Consider the following 22,996-nt stretch of genomic DNA (forward strand, 5'->3'; position numbering starts at 1 on the left):
TTGTACACAGCTGCTGTTATAGAACATGAATCAACATCTTATTACCGATCAGTGCTGTAGTATGTAAATATTCTAAAACCATATAAATAAGCCATTTACAAAGGATCTTTATATCGATCCTTAATGGAACTTCTGTGCTATTTTATTTTATCCTGCCATTCTCAAAGTGTGTACACGTGTCTGTGCATGAATGACCACAGGGCATTCTGGGAGTTTGGACATCTTTATGTTGCAGGATTTTTATTATGTGTAAATATAGTCAGTGAGACTGTGTGCGTTTTATTTATGCTCAAAAGCCACTCTAAGGCCTGACACACTCCTGCCCACCATGTGTCATCCTTTGTCTGATTTTTTGAAAGCAGCCATTTTTTAGGTAGACTTGCATGCATGTGTGTGTGTGTGTGTGTGTGTGTGTGTGTGTGTGTGTGTGTGTGTGTGTGTGTGTGTGTGTGTGTGTGCATGTACTGTATGTACGTTTATGTGTGTAAGAGAGAGAGAAAGAGAAAAAAAGAAAGACTTTTTCAAAATCTTAACTTTACAATTATTATAAATTGTCTTTGTAAGGCGTTTTTTTTTTTATTTCCCTGTTTTGATTGTATGATTTTGTGAATCCAAGAAACTTGAAAATCCAAACCAGTGTTGGCTCAGCTCTACTTTAGTACTCTGCTTGTAAAGAGTTGTCAGTGATATATCCAGTCATGCATCAAGTGCCCCCCTCACGACACACTCTCCCACCAGGAAATCACTGTGGTGCCAAACATACTGTATTCTAACAGGAAGTTGCTGTCTCGCTGAGACCTACTGCGGTTTGGTAATAAGGAGAGGAAAGGAGGAGGGGGAGTGTGTGGGGACTGGAGAAAACTGAAAGATTTAAAAAAATGCTTTAAGATCAAAAGGATGGCAAAAATAAGGACATGACAGTGAGGTTGTCAAGTCAAGTCAAGTCCAGTCAAGAAGCTTTTATTGTCATTTCAACCATATATAGCTGTTGCAGTACACAGTGAAATGAGACAATGTTACTCCAGGATTGTGGAGCTACATAAAACAAATACAGAGCTAATGACTAGTAAGTAGTCCTAGCCATATAAAGTGCAACTGTGCAACCTGGTGCGAACAGTGCAGGACAAGACAAACAAGACAGTGCAGGACAAAAGAAAAAAGAACTCATGGACTAAAGCTATTTTTTTTTTTTATTTGGGAACAAAATTTTTCACACCATTACTTCAAAATTATTTTAATTTGGCAGTTTGTGTCTCTGTCTCCTTTTTTTTACTCCTTTCTCTGTCATCATGTCTTGTTTCCCTGAGATATTTTTTTAATCCATCTCTATGAGAAGTCATACTTTAAATAAAATTTTATACCATGGCAACTCACAAAAAAATTCTCAAATCAGTTTATTCAGAAGGTTTTGATTTTTGAAGTTTCTCTAATGGCAGCTTTGACAGTGGTTCTGGTTTCAAGGCGAATAACTGATTTATATTAATATCCTCGTTCTGAAACAGTATTGTGTCTATGGTAACAAGTTAGACATGGGCTTGTCAGACGCTGCATGGATTTAATAAGCAGGTGCAATTGTTGAAATGGCGAAATGTTCTGTGAAGGGCTGTTTATTAAGTGTGTGTAATTTAAAGTAAAGTTATATTTTTGCTTTTTTTTAACATACGAACGTTTTCCAGACAAAGGGCTTTGCAGGTTTTTTCTTTGCAGAATTCTTGTCTAATAATAATAATAATAATAATAATAATAATAATAATAATAATAATATAATTATTTTTATTTCTTATTTTCTAAGTAGTTCAAAACAATGAACTATTACTAGAAATATATTCAAAATGATTAAAGTTGGCAAATTGTTATAGTTTAAGAGAAATAAAGCACTTATAAATGTGCTGTTATAGAAAAATCACAGCATAAAATGATATTTTCCTGTAACAGCACACTACAACAGTACTATAACCAGGTTTATTCCTTAATAGTAAATGTGTAAAACTATTAAGTGTCAGCCATGTAAATAGTACAAAACTATGCCATGTGTGCCATTTTTTTTGCTCTTGCTATTCATGTTAACATCTGTAATCTTTCTGTAATCTTTAAAACAGTTTAATGAAAAAAATAAATAGTCAAATTGTGAAAACATTCAGGTTTTCACCCAAAAAGGAACTGGAATGTAATATTTGCATGTATATGCAGTGTGAATGGTTACATTCTTCCATTTCTTCTTACTCGTAATCTAGATTCAACAAAAAAGTGAAAAAAAACTGAAAACTAAACCATGGAATGATGCGACTTAAAACTCTAATGCAGGATATGAAATGAAAACAAAGCCCCTTTCATGAAAACAACAACATAGTCAAACTGGCCACAGCCACACCTGTTCACCATTTCACCTGTTCACCCGCCTCCACCACCCGAGGGAAGAAACCTGACACATGGTTTATAATGTCTCTCTGTCTTTCTCTCTCTCTTTCTGTGTGTGTGTGTGTGTGTATACACAAGCATGCAAAACAAAGAGTTTTGTATTTTTGGCATAAAACACTTGGGGGCGTGTCATTATCAGAAAATAATCAACAACCTCTCTGACAGCAGCCTGACTTGAGATGAAGTTAAGGTTAACGCCCCAAAGTTGATTTTTGTTCCTAAAATAACATATCGCAATTTTTTTATCTTATACCACAGTCATTTGTACATTAAAGTACAAGACATCATGCTTTTTGTTTGCGTAACTGTTTATTAGTTATATTTAGTATTGTGGAACATCTGTGAAGTTAGTCAGCATGTCATCACTCGTGTTATGGCAATACCAGCCGAGTTTCTTTCTATTATGTAATGCAAAAAAAATGTTCAAAAAATTTGTCTAGAGCACAAGCAAAACATTGGAACGTATTACAGCATTATCTCTGATACAAAGAGCAGACACTAGAACTGACTCACACTAACCATATCAATATGTTTATGTGGATGTGGAGAATCTTACATACAGGATCTTGTGCATGTTGTAATTTGGGAAACAAAAACATATTTGACCAAGTGCGTTAATATCAACCTTGCTCCTGAAACTACTGTCCAAGCTTCCGTTATAGAGAACACCTTAATCAACACCTTCTGACCAATCGGATTCAAGATTTTTAAAGCGCTTTATTGTAAAAATATGAATGTATAACAAAGCATTCCATTATAGTGCATTTAGTTCACCATAACAGAAATCAGAGCTTGGGATCCATAGTGAATGTATTAGTGAGCAGAAGCCAGCCACATTGCCAGAGCAGAGGGTAAATTTAGCTCCTATTCCCACATTTACTGCCAGACTTCACACACACACACACACACACACACACACACACACACACACACACACACATACACACGTTCCCATTTCTTCTTTGACAGGAAGCTCTCCTTGGGAATGAACACATCCGCCATCTACACTACTGTCAAACAACTAAGAATACCACCTAAGAAACTGCATACCCACATTTCCTGCACTAATGTTGTGTTCAAGCTTTTGTTTTGTTTCATGCTATGAACATTTTGCACCTGGTGCTCCTTTTGAGATAATACACAAGACCCCCTGAATTCAGTCCTTCTAATATTTGTGTTCAATAGTTCAGGATGTCATTTTCTAGCTATTTAATACCAGATTGACTGCGGATTCCAGCTCACAGAGCAAAATCCACCAACGAAAATGAAAAAGCCCCTGAGAGGTTTTGCTCCGAATGGCTGACTTCCTGAACAATTATGTTTAAAGTGCTTTTTTTATTTCTTGCTTATATTTGCTTAGAATTCTCATCTCTCGTGTCAAGCAAGTGCAAAATGTTGGAAATAAAACATCTACAGTATTTCCCCTGTAATAAAGGACACTATTGACCTTAGTCTGTTAAAGGAGAGGAAATGAGGGAAAGACAGGATTACTGTTACGAACTGCATTACAAATTATGTCATTAATGTTGGGTTTTTCAGTGTTTGTTTTAGTGTCATTGGTTAATGTCAGGAAATTACTGAATAATTAGTTAATAATCTGCATCATTTTAAAGCCACCTGTTTTTTTGTGTAAACTAAATCATTAGTCAGCAACTTTTCAAATGTTCTTTGTGTCTGGATGTCTGCAGCAGTTACTCAAAAGCATGTGAAAGTATATTTACTCACATTAAATTTCTTCATACTTATAAAAAAAAAAATGAAAATCATTTTTTATCACCTTTTCTGGTTGACTTTTTTCTGATAGTGGATTTCTAAATAATTCCATTGTGAAGAGAATTACAGACAGTACTGTTGAAGTGTGTTGAAAGGAGGTTCAGTAGGATCAGATTGTGAATAATTGTCCTGGAATGAACACAAGAGAAACTTCCAGACTACTGGAACTTGGGTGAGATGTGGATGAAAAACTTTGGGAAGCCTACCTGTTCCCTTGTATATATAATAAAAGTTGCTTTTTCTGGTCTTAAAGTCTAGGCATGGTCTCAACACAACACTTACTTACTGTATCTAGCCTTCTTCTCTCATACATACCTGTATATACCTGCGTGCACACATAGATCCTCTGACACTTATTTGCTCTTCACTATAGGAGATGGTTCAGTGTTGAATTCTCGTACTCTTCTTCTCTGTGCCTCTAAAAATCTGACTATTTCTCCTTGCATTTGCTGGCGCTCAAATTTTATATTACCCAGTTTATGTCAAAGTTTTATATACCCATTTGCATTTTCCCATTTTTTTTTTTTTTTTTGTAATTCACATTTGTATCCCTCTTTGTTTACCTTTTTTATAGACGAATATATTCTTATTTTGTTCTAATATGCACCTTCCTACTTATAATTGTTCTTATAACTGTACATTATCATTTAGTATCATGAAAGGTGCATATAAATATCCTTTGGTTTTTTAAATGTTGTCCTTTGGTGAAAAATTTAGGAAAATTGGTATCATTGAATAATTCTGAAAAAAAGTACAATTGTTAATATTACTATCACTTATGCATTATGTCTGTGATATTTCCTCTGTTGTGTCACCAGTAACGTCAGTATGACTCTCAAAAAGGATTTGTCACCAGGGAAACTCTTAATATTATGATTCAGTGCTAATTAGCTTTGAAAAAACAATCATGGTTTATGGAAAAGACTGTAGTGCTGAATGACAAGCCTACAACAACATCACTAGCAAAAAGAAATAAGATCTTCACAATTACCTAATTCCTGTTCTTTGCATGTGTCTTAAATATTTTTATGTTAATTGAGCTTATATAATAATAATAATAATAATAATAATAATAATAATAATAATAATAATTGTTGTTGTTATTGTTATTGTTATTGTTATTGTTATTGTTATTGTTATTATTATTATTGTTGTTGTTGTTGTTGTTGTTGTTATTTTGTTTCAATTCAGATTAGTTTGTATTAGTTCCAATATTTACTTGAGCTGTTTCTCAGCGCTGGTTTATGCATGTACCCCTGCTGTGACCCCAGGCTGCCTCAGTCTAGATTAAGCCCTACAGCTAAACCATTGGAGAATAACAGCGACACTGAACATAGCATGGCTCATCTTTTTTGTAATGAAATGTGAGAGATAGAAAACTCTCATGATTTATGTATAGTGCTTCATGGGAAAATGGCTCTACTTGGACTCCGAATTTAATATATTTTTGTTGCTGTTTTTGGCAGTCACATTATTCATGATAGTGTCATGAGAAGTAATTTCTTATCATGACCTGATCTTGTGTTATTGGTTTGTCTCAATTATGCTCTGCTGAAATGTATCAATTAAAACCAATGTGAAATAAAGATTCAATCAAGCAGAAAAGATGTTGCACTGTATAGACAACTGCAGACAGCAGCTCTTTTATTGAGTCTGCAGTCTGTTTGCTGACAGGTCTAATCGTCTCTAAATACAGTCATTAAGTCATTAGGCTGTAAGATCTCCCCAGAACAATCAGCTGTCCACTGTGGTAATTTATATGTACAATATGTAGTAGATATATTTTGAAGTATTTGGAGCATTTTTCTAAAGGAAGGAAAGAAATATGTGATTATATAATATTGGTATTGCAATAAATTACAAATAAATTACAATAAATATTGGTATTGAAAAAATATTTAATTTCAGAATATATTCTGGATATCAGCAACATTTTTTGAATACTTACAAAATGTGGTTGAAAAAGTATGTAGATTGTTACCTGTTAAACTTTTTTGTATTTCCAAATGCCATTCAGTCATTATGTTACCATTTTACATGATATATATTGTCTATTTTAGAACTCCCTGATGATCGTAATATGATATTTTTGTCATTTTTTTCCCATTTCAGCTATGTCATTAGGATATCACAACATTGTCATACAGATTTCTAAAAACCTAAATATATAGTGCTCTTATTTGCCATTTTAGCTGTAAAAGTTTATTTTTTGTTCATGCCTCATGATAATCTTATCATACATGATACTTACATTTCTTAATTTGCTTACTTGTCTTACAGAATGAGTGGCTTTGTCTGAACTGCCAGACCCAAAGGGCTCTCTCTGGACAACTTGGAGGGGATATGCCACCCCCACCTTCTCCTTCAAAGATACCAGCTAAATCCCAACCTACCCCTCCTTCTTCCACAGCCAGAACTGTTTCGTCAACTCCTTTACCCCCATCTCCTTCTCCTGTCACTTCTTCCCCATCCAAAGCGCTTGTCCGTACCCCTAGTGTAACTCAGCCTCCAGCTGACAAGTCTGAGCATGATTCAGTCACATCTGATGCTAAGCTTGTAGTAGAGTCAGCTGCAGTGAAACAGGACAAGGACAGCACACAGGTACTACCTGAGCCAAACAAAGAACAAACACTTGACAGTGCATGTGAAAGCACAATACTGAAATTCACTACACATGAGCAAACTATCAGAGCTGATGTCCTACCTACTGACATTATCCTGAGGGATATAGCAAATGCTAAGGAGACAGATTCCAAGCAGTGTTTAATCGTACAGCAAACTGAGCCTAGAACCCAGAATAAAAAGGAAAGAAGTTGTAAGCCTGAGCAGCATGAACAAGAAGATAATGATTCACCTTCAAATCATGCTAATGTGATCAGGATGAATCATGATAAATACCCCAGTGAGGCCAGAATACTTGATAACAAGGCTGAGATTAGGGAAGACAGATTACAAGTGACCAAAGCAAATTTAAAAGATAATAATGAAGCCAAGAATGGTATCACAAAAGGGGAATTTGTAGAGAATGAGTATGCATTAGAAATAAAAACAAAGAACATGTCTCCCCCTGAAATTCCATTTGTATATTCAGGAAGGGCTGAAGCACAGAATAATAAAATAGAGGAAAAAGATCTTGATCACAGCAAATTGAAACAGTCAGCAGAAGAACCTAAATTTGAGCAAAAATCAAAAATCGAAACTCAAGCTTCTCAAGGATATGGCAACCCTGCTTTCCTATCTACCAATGATCTGATAAAATCAGAACTAAAAACAAAACCAGATATATTAGATGAACTTGTACATGATACTTGTCTAAAACAAGTGAAAATCACGCTAGGTACATTCTCTCCGTTAACTGAGACTGATAGAAATATTCAAGAAATGACAGAGGGTGCTACTGAGAATAAGGTAAAGGGAGCAGAGGACTTAACAAAAAATCAAGCAATTGAATCCCTTATACCTAATGTAGCTGTTGAATTTTCTGCTAGTAAAGATAACAAGGAGCATTTTAGGATAGAAAAACTTACACAGAATCAGAATCAGGCAAATCCTACTGGAATAGAAGAATCTGACACATTTTCAGCAGGTAACAACATAAGCATTATTGATAATACTAAAAAGGAAAACGTTCAACGACAAAATGAAGTGGAAGGTATAGCTGAACTGAAGACTTTCAACAAAAAATATGATAATAGATCCCAAATAGATGAGATTTGTGCAGCCTCAAAAATGACAGAAAGAGATGATATGCCAGTGAATACACAGCCAATGGTTGAGCCTTCAGAAGAAACTGCCCTAATAGAAAGTGTACATGACAAGCAACACTCTGAGAAAGTAGAAAAAAGTGAACTGGTAGAGCACAATGACATTCGATCAGAAGTGACATCTTCTCTTACTGAAGCTAAGAAAGTGCAAAATGTTTCAATGGAAAAAACAGTAACATCCAACATTGACAGTCTTCAGACTGTCGAAGAATGTGTGGTTAAAAAGAATGATACACCCGATACGGTAGGAGATCAGGAATTTCCTGAAAGTACAGAAGTTCCTGAAGACAAAAAATTAAAACATACCTTGAATTCAGCCTCAATAAATGCTTTAGAAGCTGTTTTATCAAACCAGAGAACACAAGTACCTCCATTTTCTGAAGTTGATATAAATTATGAGATGCAATTAAAAAAACTAATCAAATCAAATGAACAGCCTGAAACACTAGCCCAAGGTTTCTTTTTTACAATGCCTGATGAAGAAAATGAAATAGTTAATGGTCAACAGAGAGTAAAGACTGGCTCAGTACCTAATAAGGAAATCCTAAACACTCAATCTAATAGTTACAAGGCATTTTGTACCTTACAACCTGTAGAAAAACCCAGTCCCCCATCTCTTGTAGCTAGTAAACAAGGCAAAGAAAGTTCATCTGGGGAAGTACAATCTCCATGCTCTCAAGAGAGAAATCAAGATGGGACAAAGCCATTTATAAAACCTAAAGATATTGAGAAGTTCGGACAGGTATCTGTATATGGATAAATAATCGGTAGAGAAAAATGTTAGATTAAATCTCAATTTGATTTGCTGTAAACCTACTTTTGTAACATTATTTTGTATTCTGGTTTCATTGTAAATTTCTTTTTGCTTGCAGAAAACAGAAGATGCTGCTAAGCCTGGGGAAGACAAAGAGATTCTAATAAAACCTAAAAACAAAGAAAGTGTCAGTCAAGAGAATAGCCTAACAAGTCCTTCAGATTTGGCCAAGTTAGAGAGTTCTGTTCTTCCGATACTTGCAGCACAAGGAACATCCACTAAAGATCAATCACAATGTGAGTCAGCCGTCATCGCATGCCAACAGGAGGTGTCCACAGAGGAGTCTCCAAAACTCACCTCAGAGGAAGACATTTACAGAAATGCTCAAGAAGAAGTGAATGATGCTGCAGGCTCTAAAAAAGTGAGGAAAAAGCTACTTGTGCCAACAGAGCTTAAACAGAATTTTCTGGAGGACAGTAGTGAGGGAGAATCTTCACCTCTCAATGAGAATGAAAATAAACCAGGTGAAGTAAAAGATATCGGAAGGGACAGTGCAGGGTCAGGAGATAAAGAGATTGTGGCAATAAATACTCATGAGGATGTATCACCACCTGTTGAGGAGAACCTTACTAAACAAAAAACACTTGATCAGGAAAATAATATACTAGAAGAAGATGTAAAGAAGGACATCAAGAAGAAAGAGTCAGGCAAGGCAAGGGGTCTTGTCAAAAACAGTAGTATTAACCCTGAAGAAGAAGTAGACTACAAAAGTATCATTTCTGTGGCTAAAATTGAGGAACTAAGTAAAAGGGAGCAGACCTCCGAAGACAATGGTGCTGGGATTCGCCATTTCAAAACAATTGAGCTCAACACTGTGGCCACTGTCCGTCAGGCTTCAGATGATGGTGAACCTGAGAGCCTTACAGATTCCCCTGATGACAGGTCTAGAGGGGAGGGCTCCTCAAGCTTACATGCATCTAGTTTTACTCCAGGCACTTCTCCAACCTCACTATCTTCTCTTGATGAAGACAGTGATAGCAGCAGTCCAAGCCATATTAAAAGCAATGGAGAAGGCAAACAGCACAGGAAAGCCAAGCATCGGCAGCCAGGCCAAATGCTACCTACCATTGAAGATTCATCAGAAGAAGATGAATTGCGGGAGGAAGAAGAGCTCTTAAAAGAACAGGAGAAGCAAAAGAATTCCAGTAAGAAATCAAAGAAGGATAAAGAGGAAATACGAGCACAGAGAAGACGAGAGCGACCAAAGACTCCACCAAGCAACCTTTCACCAATTGAAGATGCTTCTCCAACAGAGGAGCAGCGGCAAGAAGCAGAGATGGAGGAATTCCGTAGATCCTCCTGCTCGGATTTTTCCCCAAGCATGGAATCTGAGCCAGAAGGGTTTGAGATTCTTCCAGAGAAGATTGCTGCTGTTCAAAAAGTATATCATCTGCCAACATCTGTCTCTTTGTATTCTCCAACAGATGAACAACATGCTAATAACCAATCCAGGGAAATCATGGAAAATCAGCCTTTGCACACTTCACATGGCCCTTATGAGGAGATAATGCTCAGAACAAAGTCTCCAACTATGGAGGATATTCCACCTGGAAAAGAGTCTCTATATGGTGGAATGCTAATTGAAGATTATGCCTATGAGTCACTGGTTGACGAAACACATGTAGAGAAAGAACAAGATAAGAAAATGTCTTTACCTGAGAAAGCAAGAAAACTTAGATCACCAGATGAAGTATATGAGGATATGATGCAGATAAAGAAAGAGATGTTGCTTAAAGAGAAACAGCTAAAAGAAAATAACACTGTGAAAGAATTCCACACAATAGACACAACTGAAGATGATGTCTTTTCTTGTACCAAAGACACACCTGTCACAAGGCAAGAGACCATCTCCACAAGCATTTCTGGCCAGTTTGGGAAGGATGGGAAACCACTGTTAAATGCAGAAGAAGCCTATGAGGAACTTATGAAAAAACAGAGAGCAGTCCTGACACCAGGCACCAGCCCAACACAAACAATTTCTGATTTCAGTGACAAAGCACAGGAAATAGAGGTTACTACCTCTGCTACAACAGGGACATTTCCTCAAAGAAGAATTCTCTCTATTCCGGATTTGACAGTGACTCAGTGCTCCTCAGGGGAAGAGGAATCTGGTGAAGAGAGCACTGCAGATCAAAATCAGGACGAAAAAACAGTTCCAGTTTTTACATCGGCTTCAGCTTCTGCCCCTGTTGCAGTGACTGAGTCAACATCATTTGCTGTCAAGTTACCTCAGGAAAGAACTAAACCTTCAGTTTCAATGCCAGCTTCAGAGCCTGTCATGGATTCCATTTCATCAAGGGCAGAAACAACATCACAGCCAGTGTCATCACAGGCCCCCATGACGGAACCTACAGACCAGCCTGGCATTGTCGATTTGTCAAAGACTTCAACCTTGGCTCAAGAGACTTCTTCACCTTCTCAGATTCCTAGTGTAGTTTCTAGACCTTCTGTTCCAGTGACATCACCTTTACCCACTGTACCACAATATGCGCCAACAGTACCCAGTGTAATATCAACTGCCCCACCTGTCCCTCCCAAGCCAGTAGCTCTACGTAGAACTGTGTCTCAGGAAAAACCAGATATTCCTGCTCCCCCTCCTCTGCCACCACCTACTCTACCTAAGCCTGCTCTTTATCCCAAAAAGATTCCACCTCAGGTTCCACAAAAAACTGTTCTAGCTGGTATTCCAAGTACAGGTCCAAATGCACAAATGAGACACTCTATGGCACCAAATAACAAGCCACATGCTCCTCCTCCTGTCCCACCAAAGCCATCCACAATCCCTGCAGGCCTGGCATTCAGCCATAGACCAGTGGAGACAGTCAAGCCTCCAATAGCTCCAAAACCCATGTCAAATGCCCAACCACTTTCTTTTATTTATTCTCCTGTCAGACCAAGCATACTCCCAACAAGCAGTGAAGATGGTGTGTTGAATCTGAGTCCTGCATCTGAGATAAAAACAGGGCCTACATCACCAATAAAAACCCCTACATCTCCTAGGTTTGGGAAGTCATTATATGATACTTATGTGGTTATAACTCTGCCATCCCAACCTGGTTCACCCATAGAAGGTGTGACAACCCAAGCCCCAACTTCTGATCCCTCATCACCTAGCAAACAGTATCATTTACAGTTTGATTTTCAATCACAGCCACAAACACAATTGCCACCACAGCCACAAATAACCAGAGTACCATTAGCTTTCACAAAAATAACAGAATCCATAGAAAGGCAAGAAATGTGTGATCCAGAAACGGTCATTTCAAGCATGAGCCATGTCTTTGAGGCAATTTCAGCTGCACAGCCCTCATCTGTAACTCAAAATGTTGATGTCCAGGTAGTAACTACTGAAGTCCAAAGAACAACAGTGTCTGTTATGCATGGAAAAACACCTCCTCCACCTACAACTCCAAGAGCTTTTGGTATACCAGCAGTCCCAGCAGTGCCAGTAGCAGTACAGAATGGACATGCTTATCATTCTGGAGTGATTGTTGATCTGTGCACTCCAAAATCAAATGCAGAGATTTGCATGAAAGGTATAGATCTGTCATCATCAGAGTCACAACGGCAGTCCTTCCTGGCTGATGGGCGACAGCAAAGTGCAGTCCAGTCATCTGTAATAAACTTAAGCACTGATACTTCATCAGTGGACAGCATGTCCATCGTTACTTGTACAGCTACTATAGCATATGGCAACAATAATCTTTCTCATGCCACTTCATTGCCTCTACAACTAACAACAGCTAAATCCTTTGAACCCGTTTCCCAAATTATTTATCGTCCTGTTGATTCTCAGCCAGAAAAACCAATAAACCTTTCCACAGCTCTAGGCAAATCACATTGTGTTCCTGTTACAACAGCCCCTACAATTGCAAACAATATTGTTTACACAAGTATTCCACCTCAACTTGAAACTTGTGAATCTTGTGTAGTCGACCTCACAACAGTTAAACCAGTACAGACTATGGTGTCTGTAGATCGGTCATCTTCAGAAGTGGTTACAACAGTGATCACAGAGGATGATGGCAAGCCAGTAGACCTAACAGCAGGAAGACGGGCAGTGTGTTGTGACGTAGTGTACAAGTTTCCATTTGCTGGTAGCTGTGCCACTCAGCAACCCTCAGCTCCATTGCCAGAGGATCGTTTTGGCTACAGAGATGACCACTACCAATATGATCGTTCTCCATATGGCATGAGAGGACTTGGTGGAATCAAGCCTTCCATGTCTGACACAAATTTGGCAGAAGCTGGCCTCTTCCTGTACAAAAGTAAGAATAGATTTGACTACAACAGGGAAATGGAGGGTGCTGTAGACCTTACATCTGGAAAAATGTCTATAGCAGGTCAGTGCGATGTTGCAGATCTTTCTCAGCGATGCCATTTTGAGTTAGCTTTACTCATTCCCATCTGAGACCTACTTTTGCAGTTTAAACTGTGCTCCATTTCTGTTTTTATTTTTGGACTTGCATGGTTGTATTTTCTTTTTTCATTTTTTTTTTTTTTTTTGCAGTGTTTATGTCTGCATGCCACTCTATGTGCTTTGCATTTCCTGAAATCTTGCAAAAACAAATTTTGCATTTAACTAAATTGGGCATGGTTTGGATTTCTGTATTTACCAAAACATGGTGTAAACATTGTGTAAGCTTATTATTTACAATATGAACTTTTAACAGGTGAAGCTGTGGATTACTCAAGCAAAGCTACAGGTGTATTTACTGGAGTTACACTCCCACAATACTCCCAAGCCAGAATAACTGTTGCTGTTGGAACTCACTTTGGAAGTTCTAGTGTTCTGAGATCTTCAAATGGTGTGGTTTATTCTTCTGTAGCAGCACCAGTTCCTTCTACATATGCTATAACTACACAACCTGGATCAATTTTTAGTACAACGTACAACTCCCTTTCAGGCATGCATACAAGTGACACAATGCCATCATTATCAAATCTGCAAAATCACCCTCTCACTAGATCACAAAGTTTCTTTTCCACTATTGCTGTGACTACAGCAGAGGAAGAAAACATGCCTTTGAACCTGGAGATTAGTGTTTCTAAGGATATTTTCTCTAGTGGTCAAACAGAGAAAGCTCCAATGATAACCACAGCAGCATCAATGGACTACACAGAAGCCTCACTAGAGGCAATTGCGGCATCACTAGAAGCTCTCTCTTCACCCATGATTCCAGGTGATGAAAAGTATCAGATGGAACGTGAGCTTCTTGAGCTGGAGAAGATAAAACAGCAACGTCTTGCTGAAGAACTAGAATGGGAAAGGCAAGAAATTCAGCGCTTTCGGGAACAGGAGCAACTTCAAGTTCAGAAGGAGCTAGAGGAACTCCAGGTCATGAAGCAGCAGATCCTGTATCAACAAGAGGAAGAGAGGCAAGCTCACCTCATGATGCAAAAAGAGACATATGCGCAGCAACAGGAACAGCTGGAACAGATTCAGAGACTCCAAGAGCAGCTGAGGCAGCAACTGGAGGAGCAAAAGTATAGACAAATGTATCCAGGTGAGATCCAAGAGCAGACACTTGGTCAAATTGTAGGGACAGACAAAAAGATGGACAGTGGTTGTCAGACTGATGAAGAAGACAATACAGAGAAAGCTTACTCTACAGGAAGAAAAAAGAAGAATGCCAAGAAGAGTGTAGATAGTTGTGTACAAACAGATGATGAAGACCAAGATGAGTGGGAGTTTCCCACACGTGGCAGACGTAGCAGACCTCGAGGTGGTAAATACAGTTCTGGTGATAGTTGTGGAGTTTCAGTGCAGGCACTTACCGAAATTTCTGTACAGACAGATTCCTCAGGAACACTTAAAGGACACACTGTGCAGACGGACACTAGAATTGATTTTCCTAACGCTGATAGAACTTCCTCTCCTAAGAGACGCCCCACTCCTTTAGAAATTTGCCAGTCTCCACATCTCAAAACAGATAACTCCTGTCTACAGGTTTCTCCTGTTCCCCCCAAATCCCCCAAAGTCCTTTATTCACCAGTATCTCCTTGTATGTCCCCTAGTAAATCCCTTGAATTTGTTTCCTATGAAAAATCAAGTGGAGACTCCAGCCCACAGAAAATATGTTGTGCAGATCCATCCAAAGTGGTCCCTGGAAGTCCAAGGGCAAAGGTCATGCAGCGGTCACTGTCTGACCCAAAACCTATGAGTCCTACTTCAGAAGAGAGAGCGGCCAACTTCCAATATTCTGAGGGTTACTCTGTGAGTACACTTTTTACATTTAACATTTAAGGTTAGACATTCTAATCCTAATGAAGTTCTGTAGGACATATTATAATAGAATAGTGTCCATTATCAGATCTTGTGTAATATATCTGTTTAATTAATGCCTAATTGTTGCTAATGCTGTCAGTTTACTTCTCTTTAGAAATATAGAAATATAGAGAAATAGAAATCTATTTTTCTATTCTATAAATAAAAATTTACCTGATAAAACACTAATGAAACAACAAGGACTAATTTCCATTAGCTTGCTTTCTCCCTGCTTAATTTATGAAGATGTTTATATAGAAATAAGTAATAATCACATGCATGTAAAAATGGCATCATTGGTACATGTATGGTATATAATAAAATTCGTATTGCTTTTTTCTATGGCAGGGTAAAGGATCTCCAAATAGCACTCCCACTGGTACTCAAAAGAAAGTGAAGCGAACACTTCCTAACCCACCTTCAGAAGAGGAGCCTGGCAATGCTGGCCAGACAGCATACAGCACTGCCTCTGCCCGTCGCCGCCTTTGTCGAAGCTCCAACATGGCAAGGGCAAAAATCTTGCAGGATATTGACCGTGAACTGGATTTAGTAGAACGGGAATCCTCTAAACTTCGTAAAAAACAGGCCGAATTGGACGAAGAAGAGAAAGAGATTGATGCTAAACTGCGCTATCTGGAGATGGGGATCAACAGAAGGAAAGATGCTTTGCTCAAGGAAAGAGAGAAAAGGGAAAGGGCATATCTGCAAAGTGTTGCAGAGGACCGTGACTATATGTCTGACAGTGAAGTGAGCAATATACGAGAGACAAGAAGAAGTGATGGTAGAGAGGAAGTGAGTGGACTTGAACTTGAAAGACCTCACACTGCTCCGCAATCAGAACTAGATGAGTTTGTTCCTCCACAGACTAAATATGAGTATGGCAAATACTCTCAGTATCATTACCCACAATATCAGCAGTCCCTGTACCAGGCTCAACAGCCCTTCCAGTCCCAATCCATTTATTCTTCTGTACCCTCTCTCACTGCTTCACAGCAGCAAAGCTACCACCAGATGCTACTACTACAGCAAAAAGCAAGACAACAAGCTGCACTATTGTCTGAACTTGATGCCACCAAAGTGTCCACCAACTATGAAAACTCATCCTATTTGGGAGGAAAGTATGGCAATCACCTTGATCTGCATGGCCTGGAAGACCGTGGAGGCAGCATGGCAGGAAGTCCCATGTCCAATGTGTCTGCAGACTCTTTCTATGCTGACTTAGATCAACATCACCAAACACCCAGAAGTTACCTGCTCCTAGAAGATGCAACTGAGCTTAGCAAGAGCACAGCTCTTTCATCTACCAGTTATGGAATTGCTGAGAGGGAACTCGCCAAAGCAGAGTGCCTGCTGAGACGCACAGCAGCAGATGTTGGCACTGATTACCTTGCCAGTTCCTCAAGACTTCATTCCTATGGAAAGGCTCAAGATGATGAGGACCCAATGGAAGAACCATATGAGTTGAAGCTTCTAAAGCAGCAATTGAAGCAGGAGTTTAGGAGGAGCACAGGAGGGACTGAGAGCTTAGAGCAATTAGCTAGCCTCTCACATCACTATACTTCTAACACAGGTGTAACTAGTGGAGGCTACAGGGCTTTCCCCAAGACAGAGAAGTACAGCATAAGTAGATTAACTTTGGAAAAGCAGGCAGCTAAACAGCTTCCAACATCCTTGCTCTACCAGAAACACAAAAGTACAAGCAACATTGGAAAATACTCTATCCAGGATAGTAGGGGTTTAGACACAGATTATAGCAGCTACTTGGGATCTAGTGGTGCCTCACCAAGATCAAGCAGATTATTACAGGATGAAATCACTTTTGGGCTTCGTAAGAATATTGCAGAGCAGCAAAAGTACCTGGGCTCATCTCTAGGGGTCAATTTGGCGGGTTCACTTAACTTAGGCCAGAGTCTTAACTTGAGTTCTGGTGTAAGGTCAACTCTGGGAGAGGACTCTGCTTATCCAAGTGGGAGCCGCTCCCGGCCTTCTTCTAGGCCTTCATCTATGTATGGCCTGGATCTGTCTATCAAACGGGACATCTCTAGCTCCTCCTTGAGGCTCAAATCAGAGGGTGACACTTCCTCAGAGACTGCTGCCTATCAGGCACCATCAGGTAGGACAAAGCCTACCAGCTTGCCTATTGGTCAGGGTGGGCGTGGGCGAATCCCAATTGTGGCACAAAACTCTGAGGAAGAGAGCCCACTGAGTCCGGTGGGTCAGCCGATGGGTATGGCACGGGCATCTGCAGGTCCGCTCCCGCCTATATCCGCCGACTCCCGTGACCAGTTTGGGTCATGTCTCTCTCTTCAGGATCCTCAGCAGCAGCACCTCAGGGAGGACCCTACTAGAGGACGCAGCTATATGCTCATAGATGACCTGCAGGGCACAATGTCTGATAGTGAAGGTAATTTTTATACCAGATCCTTCCCATTTGCTTCAATTTACTTTGGCTACCATCTGCACTTTGTTTTCCTGACTATTATTCAAGTGTCTATATTAAAGCCTATTAAAGATCTTTGCTTTCTGCTTTTATTCATTTAATTTTTTATTATTTTTTTTGGATATAAATATGAATGCTTTATATTTCATTTGTCTGCTGGCCACCTATTTTGTTCCATAGTTTATACAAAATGATTATACCATATATAATTCTTTTGTACTCTATAAAAAATGCATGAATAAAAGACATTATATCTATATATTATACAATTTGAGGATATAATATAAAGGAATTGTTATCTATCCTTACAATCGTCTGTAATACTCTAGCTTTACTCTAGCATACACTGTATAAATAAATTTTCACAAAGAGAATAATAAAATAAATAATACTTTCAGAGGAACTAATGCTGCACTGTATTTGTAGTCTTAAAAATAAAAAATAAGATGCACTATAATATTTAGATATAATGAATAATATTAGATTAGATTTAATGTCTGTCTGTCATGTTCAGCTGTTCTGTCACAATTGACAGTGAGGCAATAGTGGGGCATAGGTTGTAGGGCATTTTGTGTCAAGCAAATTATTTTGAAACAAATGAATGATATATATCTTAGGTATAATGAAAGTAATTCAAAACAATAATAATAATAATAATAATAATAATAATAATAATAATAATAATAATAATAATAATAATAGCAATTATTAATAGAAGCTAATAATTTACAGCATATTGATTTAATTTTTACCTAACTAAATAATTTTAACTAACTACTTTCTGATTCACACAACTCATGGTTTTCTCATGATGTTGTCAGTCGACCTTTAATAAAATCATAGAACAAAAGATATAACGTAGAACAAACTTTTCATTCTCTTTTTTATTTGATGGCCTTGGTTGTTAGTGTTAGGTGTATTGTTGTGCCTGTTATATTGAATTACTAGATTTGAGTTTTATTTATTTATTTCCTTTCATTTTATAGCCTGTTCATGTCCGAAAATAGAGATATTTTGAGCTTAAATGTGCTTCATTTTACAGCATGGGAATTTTCCAACAGTTCTCCCAGAGATTTCTGTTTAACTTTTGTTCAAATGACCTACATTATTTGATTGCATGCATGTGTTGTGCTCTTACAGTAATAAATAAATGGATTGCATGTGTTTTCCTTTTGTTTGAATAAACTTTTTTGCTTGCTTGCTTGCTTGAGGATCTACACACTTCTGCATGCCATGCTAAATAATTGCTTGTTTCCATATGCATTATCTGTTGATGTATAAACTGTAAATGATGCCATTTACACAATATACCTGTACTACACCAATGATTACATTATTTGTATGTTAATATTGTCAAACGCAGTGATAATGGACATTTATTTTATTTCTCCTCGCACTTAATACCATATGATGAATGCATCATATGTTCCATATGGAAGTAAATGCATTTGCCTTGGTTACAGCACTAAGTGAATCCCTGGTGGGTCTGAACAGAGACGATCCAGGAAACACACATGAAAATGTCACAGACGGTAGAGTATGACCACCTTAGCTTTCAGCTCCCTTATCCCTCCCTTCTAACACCCACCATTTACCCGCCCTCTAACAACCAATGCCAAAGCCTACGCACTGTACCATGACCACCCAACTCCTAATCACCCATAAGCCCATAGTCCACTGTATTGACTGAAAATTCATCTCCATGACAAAATACAGGGAGTACGATAAGCACACATTAATACTGTATGTGCAGTAGTGTATCAGCGAGTATAGTTTGTGTTGCATGTTCAGCTCTATTCAACATAACACAATTTTCTAGGCTACACAACAGGCTATACAACTAGCTATATAATTTATAAACATTGTTTTGTTAAATACTTTACAAATATTAATTTTCATATCCTGGTACGTCTGACTGTGAAAGTTCCAAAGGATCAGGTTACATATGCATTATATGTACATCTTTGTCTTTTTTCCACACTGCATTACATCTAGAGTCAAATATAGTTATATCTGTTTTTGTTACTTCATGAGAGAAACACTTTTATAATTATGGCACCCCGTGGAAAAAGAACAAATAATTTTGTTGCTATATATAAAATGTTTTTTGTTGTCAGATTGTTTTTTGGGTTTTTTAGGCAAATTACGGCTTTCAAATTATTAATACTCACATAATATATAAGCTGCATGTTTCACGCACCTACAGAGGTTCTTGAACATTACTCCATGCAGAACATTTTCAGCTTGAGTATATATATATATATATATATATATATATATATATATATATATATATATATATATATATATATATATATATATATATATATATATATTTATGTATGTATGTATATATATATATATATATATATATATATATATTTATGTATGTATATATATATATATATATATATATATATATATATATATATATATATATATATATATATATATATGCAAAATTAATTTGTATAGCACTAGCACTTTTTTAACAAAAACACTAGCAGTTTTTTTTTTGGACATTGTCTCAAAGAAACATAATACATAAAATGTAATATACATTTAAATTACAACAATACATATTATTTAGATTAATATAATACGAGAATTCAAGATTAATATTAGACTTATATTTAAATGTAATGTAAATTTAGTTTACAGTTTTATATCAGAGCTGAACATACTAAGCAGAATTCTTGCTGCCATCATTTATCACAAAATTTCATGGACCACTACCTTCTAGAAATCTTTTTTGCATCCCAATTCTTATACAATGCATCCAGCTGCTTCTACTATGTACTAAAACATGTATATGAGTGTGTAGCAAAAGAGTACACATGTACTGGGATATACAAACACATCATGTAAGAGAAGAGAAGGAAGCTGTTGCAAAACACATTGTTGCCTTTCAGCTTCATTTATTATTCTTTATACTGTATATTTAATAATATATGATTTAAATGACCATTTTCTTTCTTTATTTGTCCATGTTTTATTTACACCTATCTAAAATGCATCCTACCTACGTACTGTCAAAAAACTCCTTCTCTCTCATGCAAGGAGACTTGGGCCATATCACTTTTGTGATACTCATTTCAACATTCTACAATTTTGATACACCGAGTCTGACCTTGGCTTCTATTTAAAATGGTTAGAAGGTGAATTGAGATGCGGCAATTGTTTGTAATGTTGATTTCATTCTTCTTTTTTGTTCAAGGGTGTCAAAATTCTAAACACTTTGTTTCTGGACTACATTATAGAGGGTACAGAAATATATACACCACTTCTGAAGAAAAAAATTTTCCATATACTTTTGAGACACCAATACAGCTCTAATCTTTCCGTCATTAATTCTGGGCAGAATTAGACAAAGACTTGTCCAAATTTGGAAATTTGCCATCTTCATTTTTGGTTTATTTATTATGTCCCCAATTTTTACTGGCATAAAAACCATGAATATTCCCCACTGCACGATATCCTGCGTTTGCATGCTTGGAAAGATTAATAGTACCTTGACTAAAAAAACATGTCACCTATGTTTATGTTGACCCTTATGCCTTAGGCTAGGGTTCTGGTCTATAAACTGACAGGCAGTTTTTAATTGGGTTGATTCTAATCTGATTTTTCTAAAGCATACCATCTCCGTCGGGAGGAGACTGACTGGTTTGATAAACCACGAGAGGATGGACAGGGTCTGGACTGGAGACAGGTCAAGAATAACTCATCATACAAACACAAACACACATACAACACATAAGTACAGTACATATTCTTGTATCGAATGAAAAAAAATCAACTTATTTCCTATATATTAGAAGTGTCAGACACATTATGGGAAAAGAACATTTTAGAGAACATGCACTGTTCGTTCCTCTAGTGCAGGAATGAGCCGAAAATACGAATGCATTTATTAATTCTAACCTAGTACTAATCACAGTATTTCTGTAGTAGAAACTCTAAAGTGTCTCTGTGTGAAACTGCTTGTGCTTATTTAATGTGGTGCAGATGAAGTCCCAGCAGTACCCATTTTCCCATTCAAGAATAAAGCTTCAAAGGGATCCTAAGGACCGCAGTGTGTCAGGTAAATTACTAATATCAGTACTCACTGGATAGCTCTCGCTGCTCTCGCTGTATTTGAATAATTCATGCAGAAATGACAAACACTAATGAAAATGAACTCATATTATTTAATAATGTATTCATGCATAAATGTACATATTAAGAAAAAGGAAAGTCAAAACATATAAAACGTATTAGATTAATATGCACATGAAACAATGAAACAAACTCCAATACCTAATTACCTCGCTATAAATCTATTACAAATAAATAATCCCAGTTAAATATATGTTTCAAGCTGGATTCATAAATACATAGGCTATACCGATACATGAGAGGAACAAGATATGATGAAAATTAACAATTTAGACAATGATAATATGCTTTCCTTTCATGGTAAGGACATGCATACTGAGGCTAGCTGAGGCTTACATGCAGATATCATGAAAGCTGAAAAGTATTAAGTATTAAGTACTTTCTGCCCTTTTTCTATGATGCAAGTAACATGAAAAGTTAAGTTAAGTTTTGTGCTGAAACTCATGACAAGGAACTATTTCATGTACTTCCCAGTTAGCATCTTCATCCGCTTGTAATTAGTCCAACATGCAGTCTGTAACAATGTAAATGCACAGTATACATGCCTAGATATTGGATCTGTGCAGATATTTCATGGCATGCCAGGAAGGTGGCACATTTCCTCTTGCCTCGTTAGTCATCATCAGAGATGGGGGACGTATGACTTGACTCGAGTCAGACTTAAGTCACAAATTTGAGACTTGAGACTTGCTTGACAAATATTAAAAAAAGACTCGACTTGACTTTGACTTGACATTCATGACTTGAGACTTACTTGTGACTTACATGTGTGACTTATTCCCACCTCTGGTCATGATAGCCCAAAGTGGCATGAAATACACATTATTATCAGATTATTCCCCTAATTACAAACAAGCTCTTCATTTGAAAATCAAAACCATGGTGTAAAAGTTATTCAGTGACAGTTAAATTGTTGCATTTAATGCACTTAATTTAATATTGGTAATGGCAATCTAAAAATATCAGTTGTGTAAAAATAATCTTATTATAATCTTACATGTATTAAGAATCCAGCCAAAAATGTACTTTAGTGAAAGTCAAAAAGTTATTTTAGTTTGATAATAAAATGGTCAAAATTTGGATTAAATTAAGAAGCTCACAGCAAATGACACATTGAGATATATTGTGATGTTTTTTTTTTCTTCATTAAGGAATTGGAATGGATGTTTTAAACTAAAAATGCAAATGAATTGAGTTGGAGCTATTAAAGTTTTTTATATATCCAGCCATTTGAATATATAAATAGGAATAAAAGGAGTAAGTTTTTTTCCTTGGAAATTCAATTAAGAGTAAAACGTATCTCAAGTGAAGTATAAAAAACCCTACTATATATTAGCAGTATGTTTTTTTGTGATTCTAACTAG

At 37.1% G+C, this 22,996-nt stretch overlaps 1 protein-coding gene across 7 annotated transcripts in view; it reads left to right on the plus strand.

Moving 5' to 3' along the window:
- The window catches only part of pcloa (piccolo presynaptic cytomatrix protein a), a 61,437-nt gene that overhangs the window by 15,953 nt on the left and 22,488 nt on the right, over nucleotides 1–22,996 (plus strand). For all 7 annotated transcript variants that reach the window (XM_060889800.1, XM_060889803.1, XM_060889804.1 and 4 more), the window contains exons 4-10: nucleotides 6,472–6,792; nucleotides 8,828–13,112; nucleotides 13,443–14,986; nucleotides 15,386–17,441; nucleotides 18,941–19,009; nucleotides 21,110–21,186; nucleotides 21,483–21,558. In XM_060889800.1, coding sequence (XP_060745783.1) covers nucleotides 6,472–6,792; nucleotides 8,828–13,112; nucleotides 13,443–14,986; nucleotides 15,386–17,441; nucleotides 18,941–19,009; nucleotides 21,110–21,186; nucleotides 21,483–21,558 — 8,428 coding nt within the window. The remainder of the gene's footprint in view (nucleotides 1–6,471; nucleotides 6,793–8,827; nucleotides 13,113–13,442; nucleotides 14,987–15,385; nucleotides 17,442–18,940; nucleotides 19,010–21,109; nucleotides 21,187–21,482; nucleotides 21,559–22,996) is intronic.

Source organism: Tachysurus vachellii, chromosome 16 (genome assembly GCF_030014155.1).
Source record: "Tachysurus vachellii isolate PV-2020 chromosome 16, HZAU_Pvac_v1, whole genome shotgun sequence".
Classification (NCBI taxonomy): Eukaryota; Metazoa; Chordata; class Actinopteri; order Siluriformes; family Bagridae; genus Tachysurus; species Tachysurus vachellii.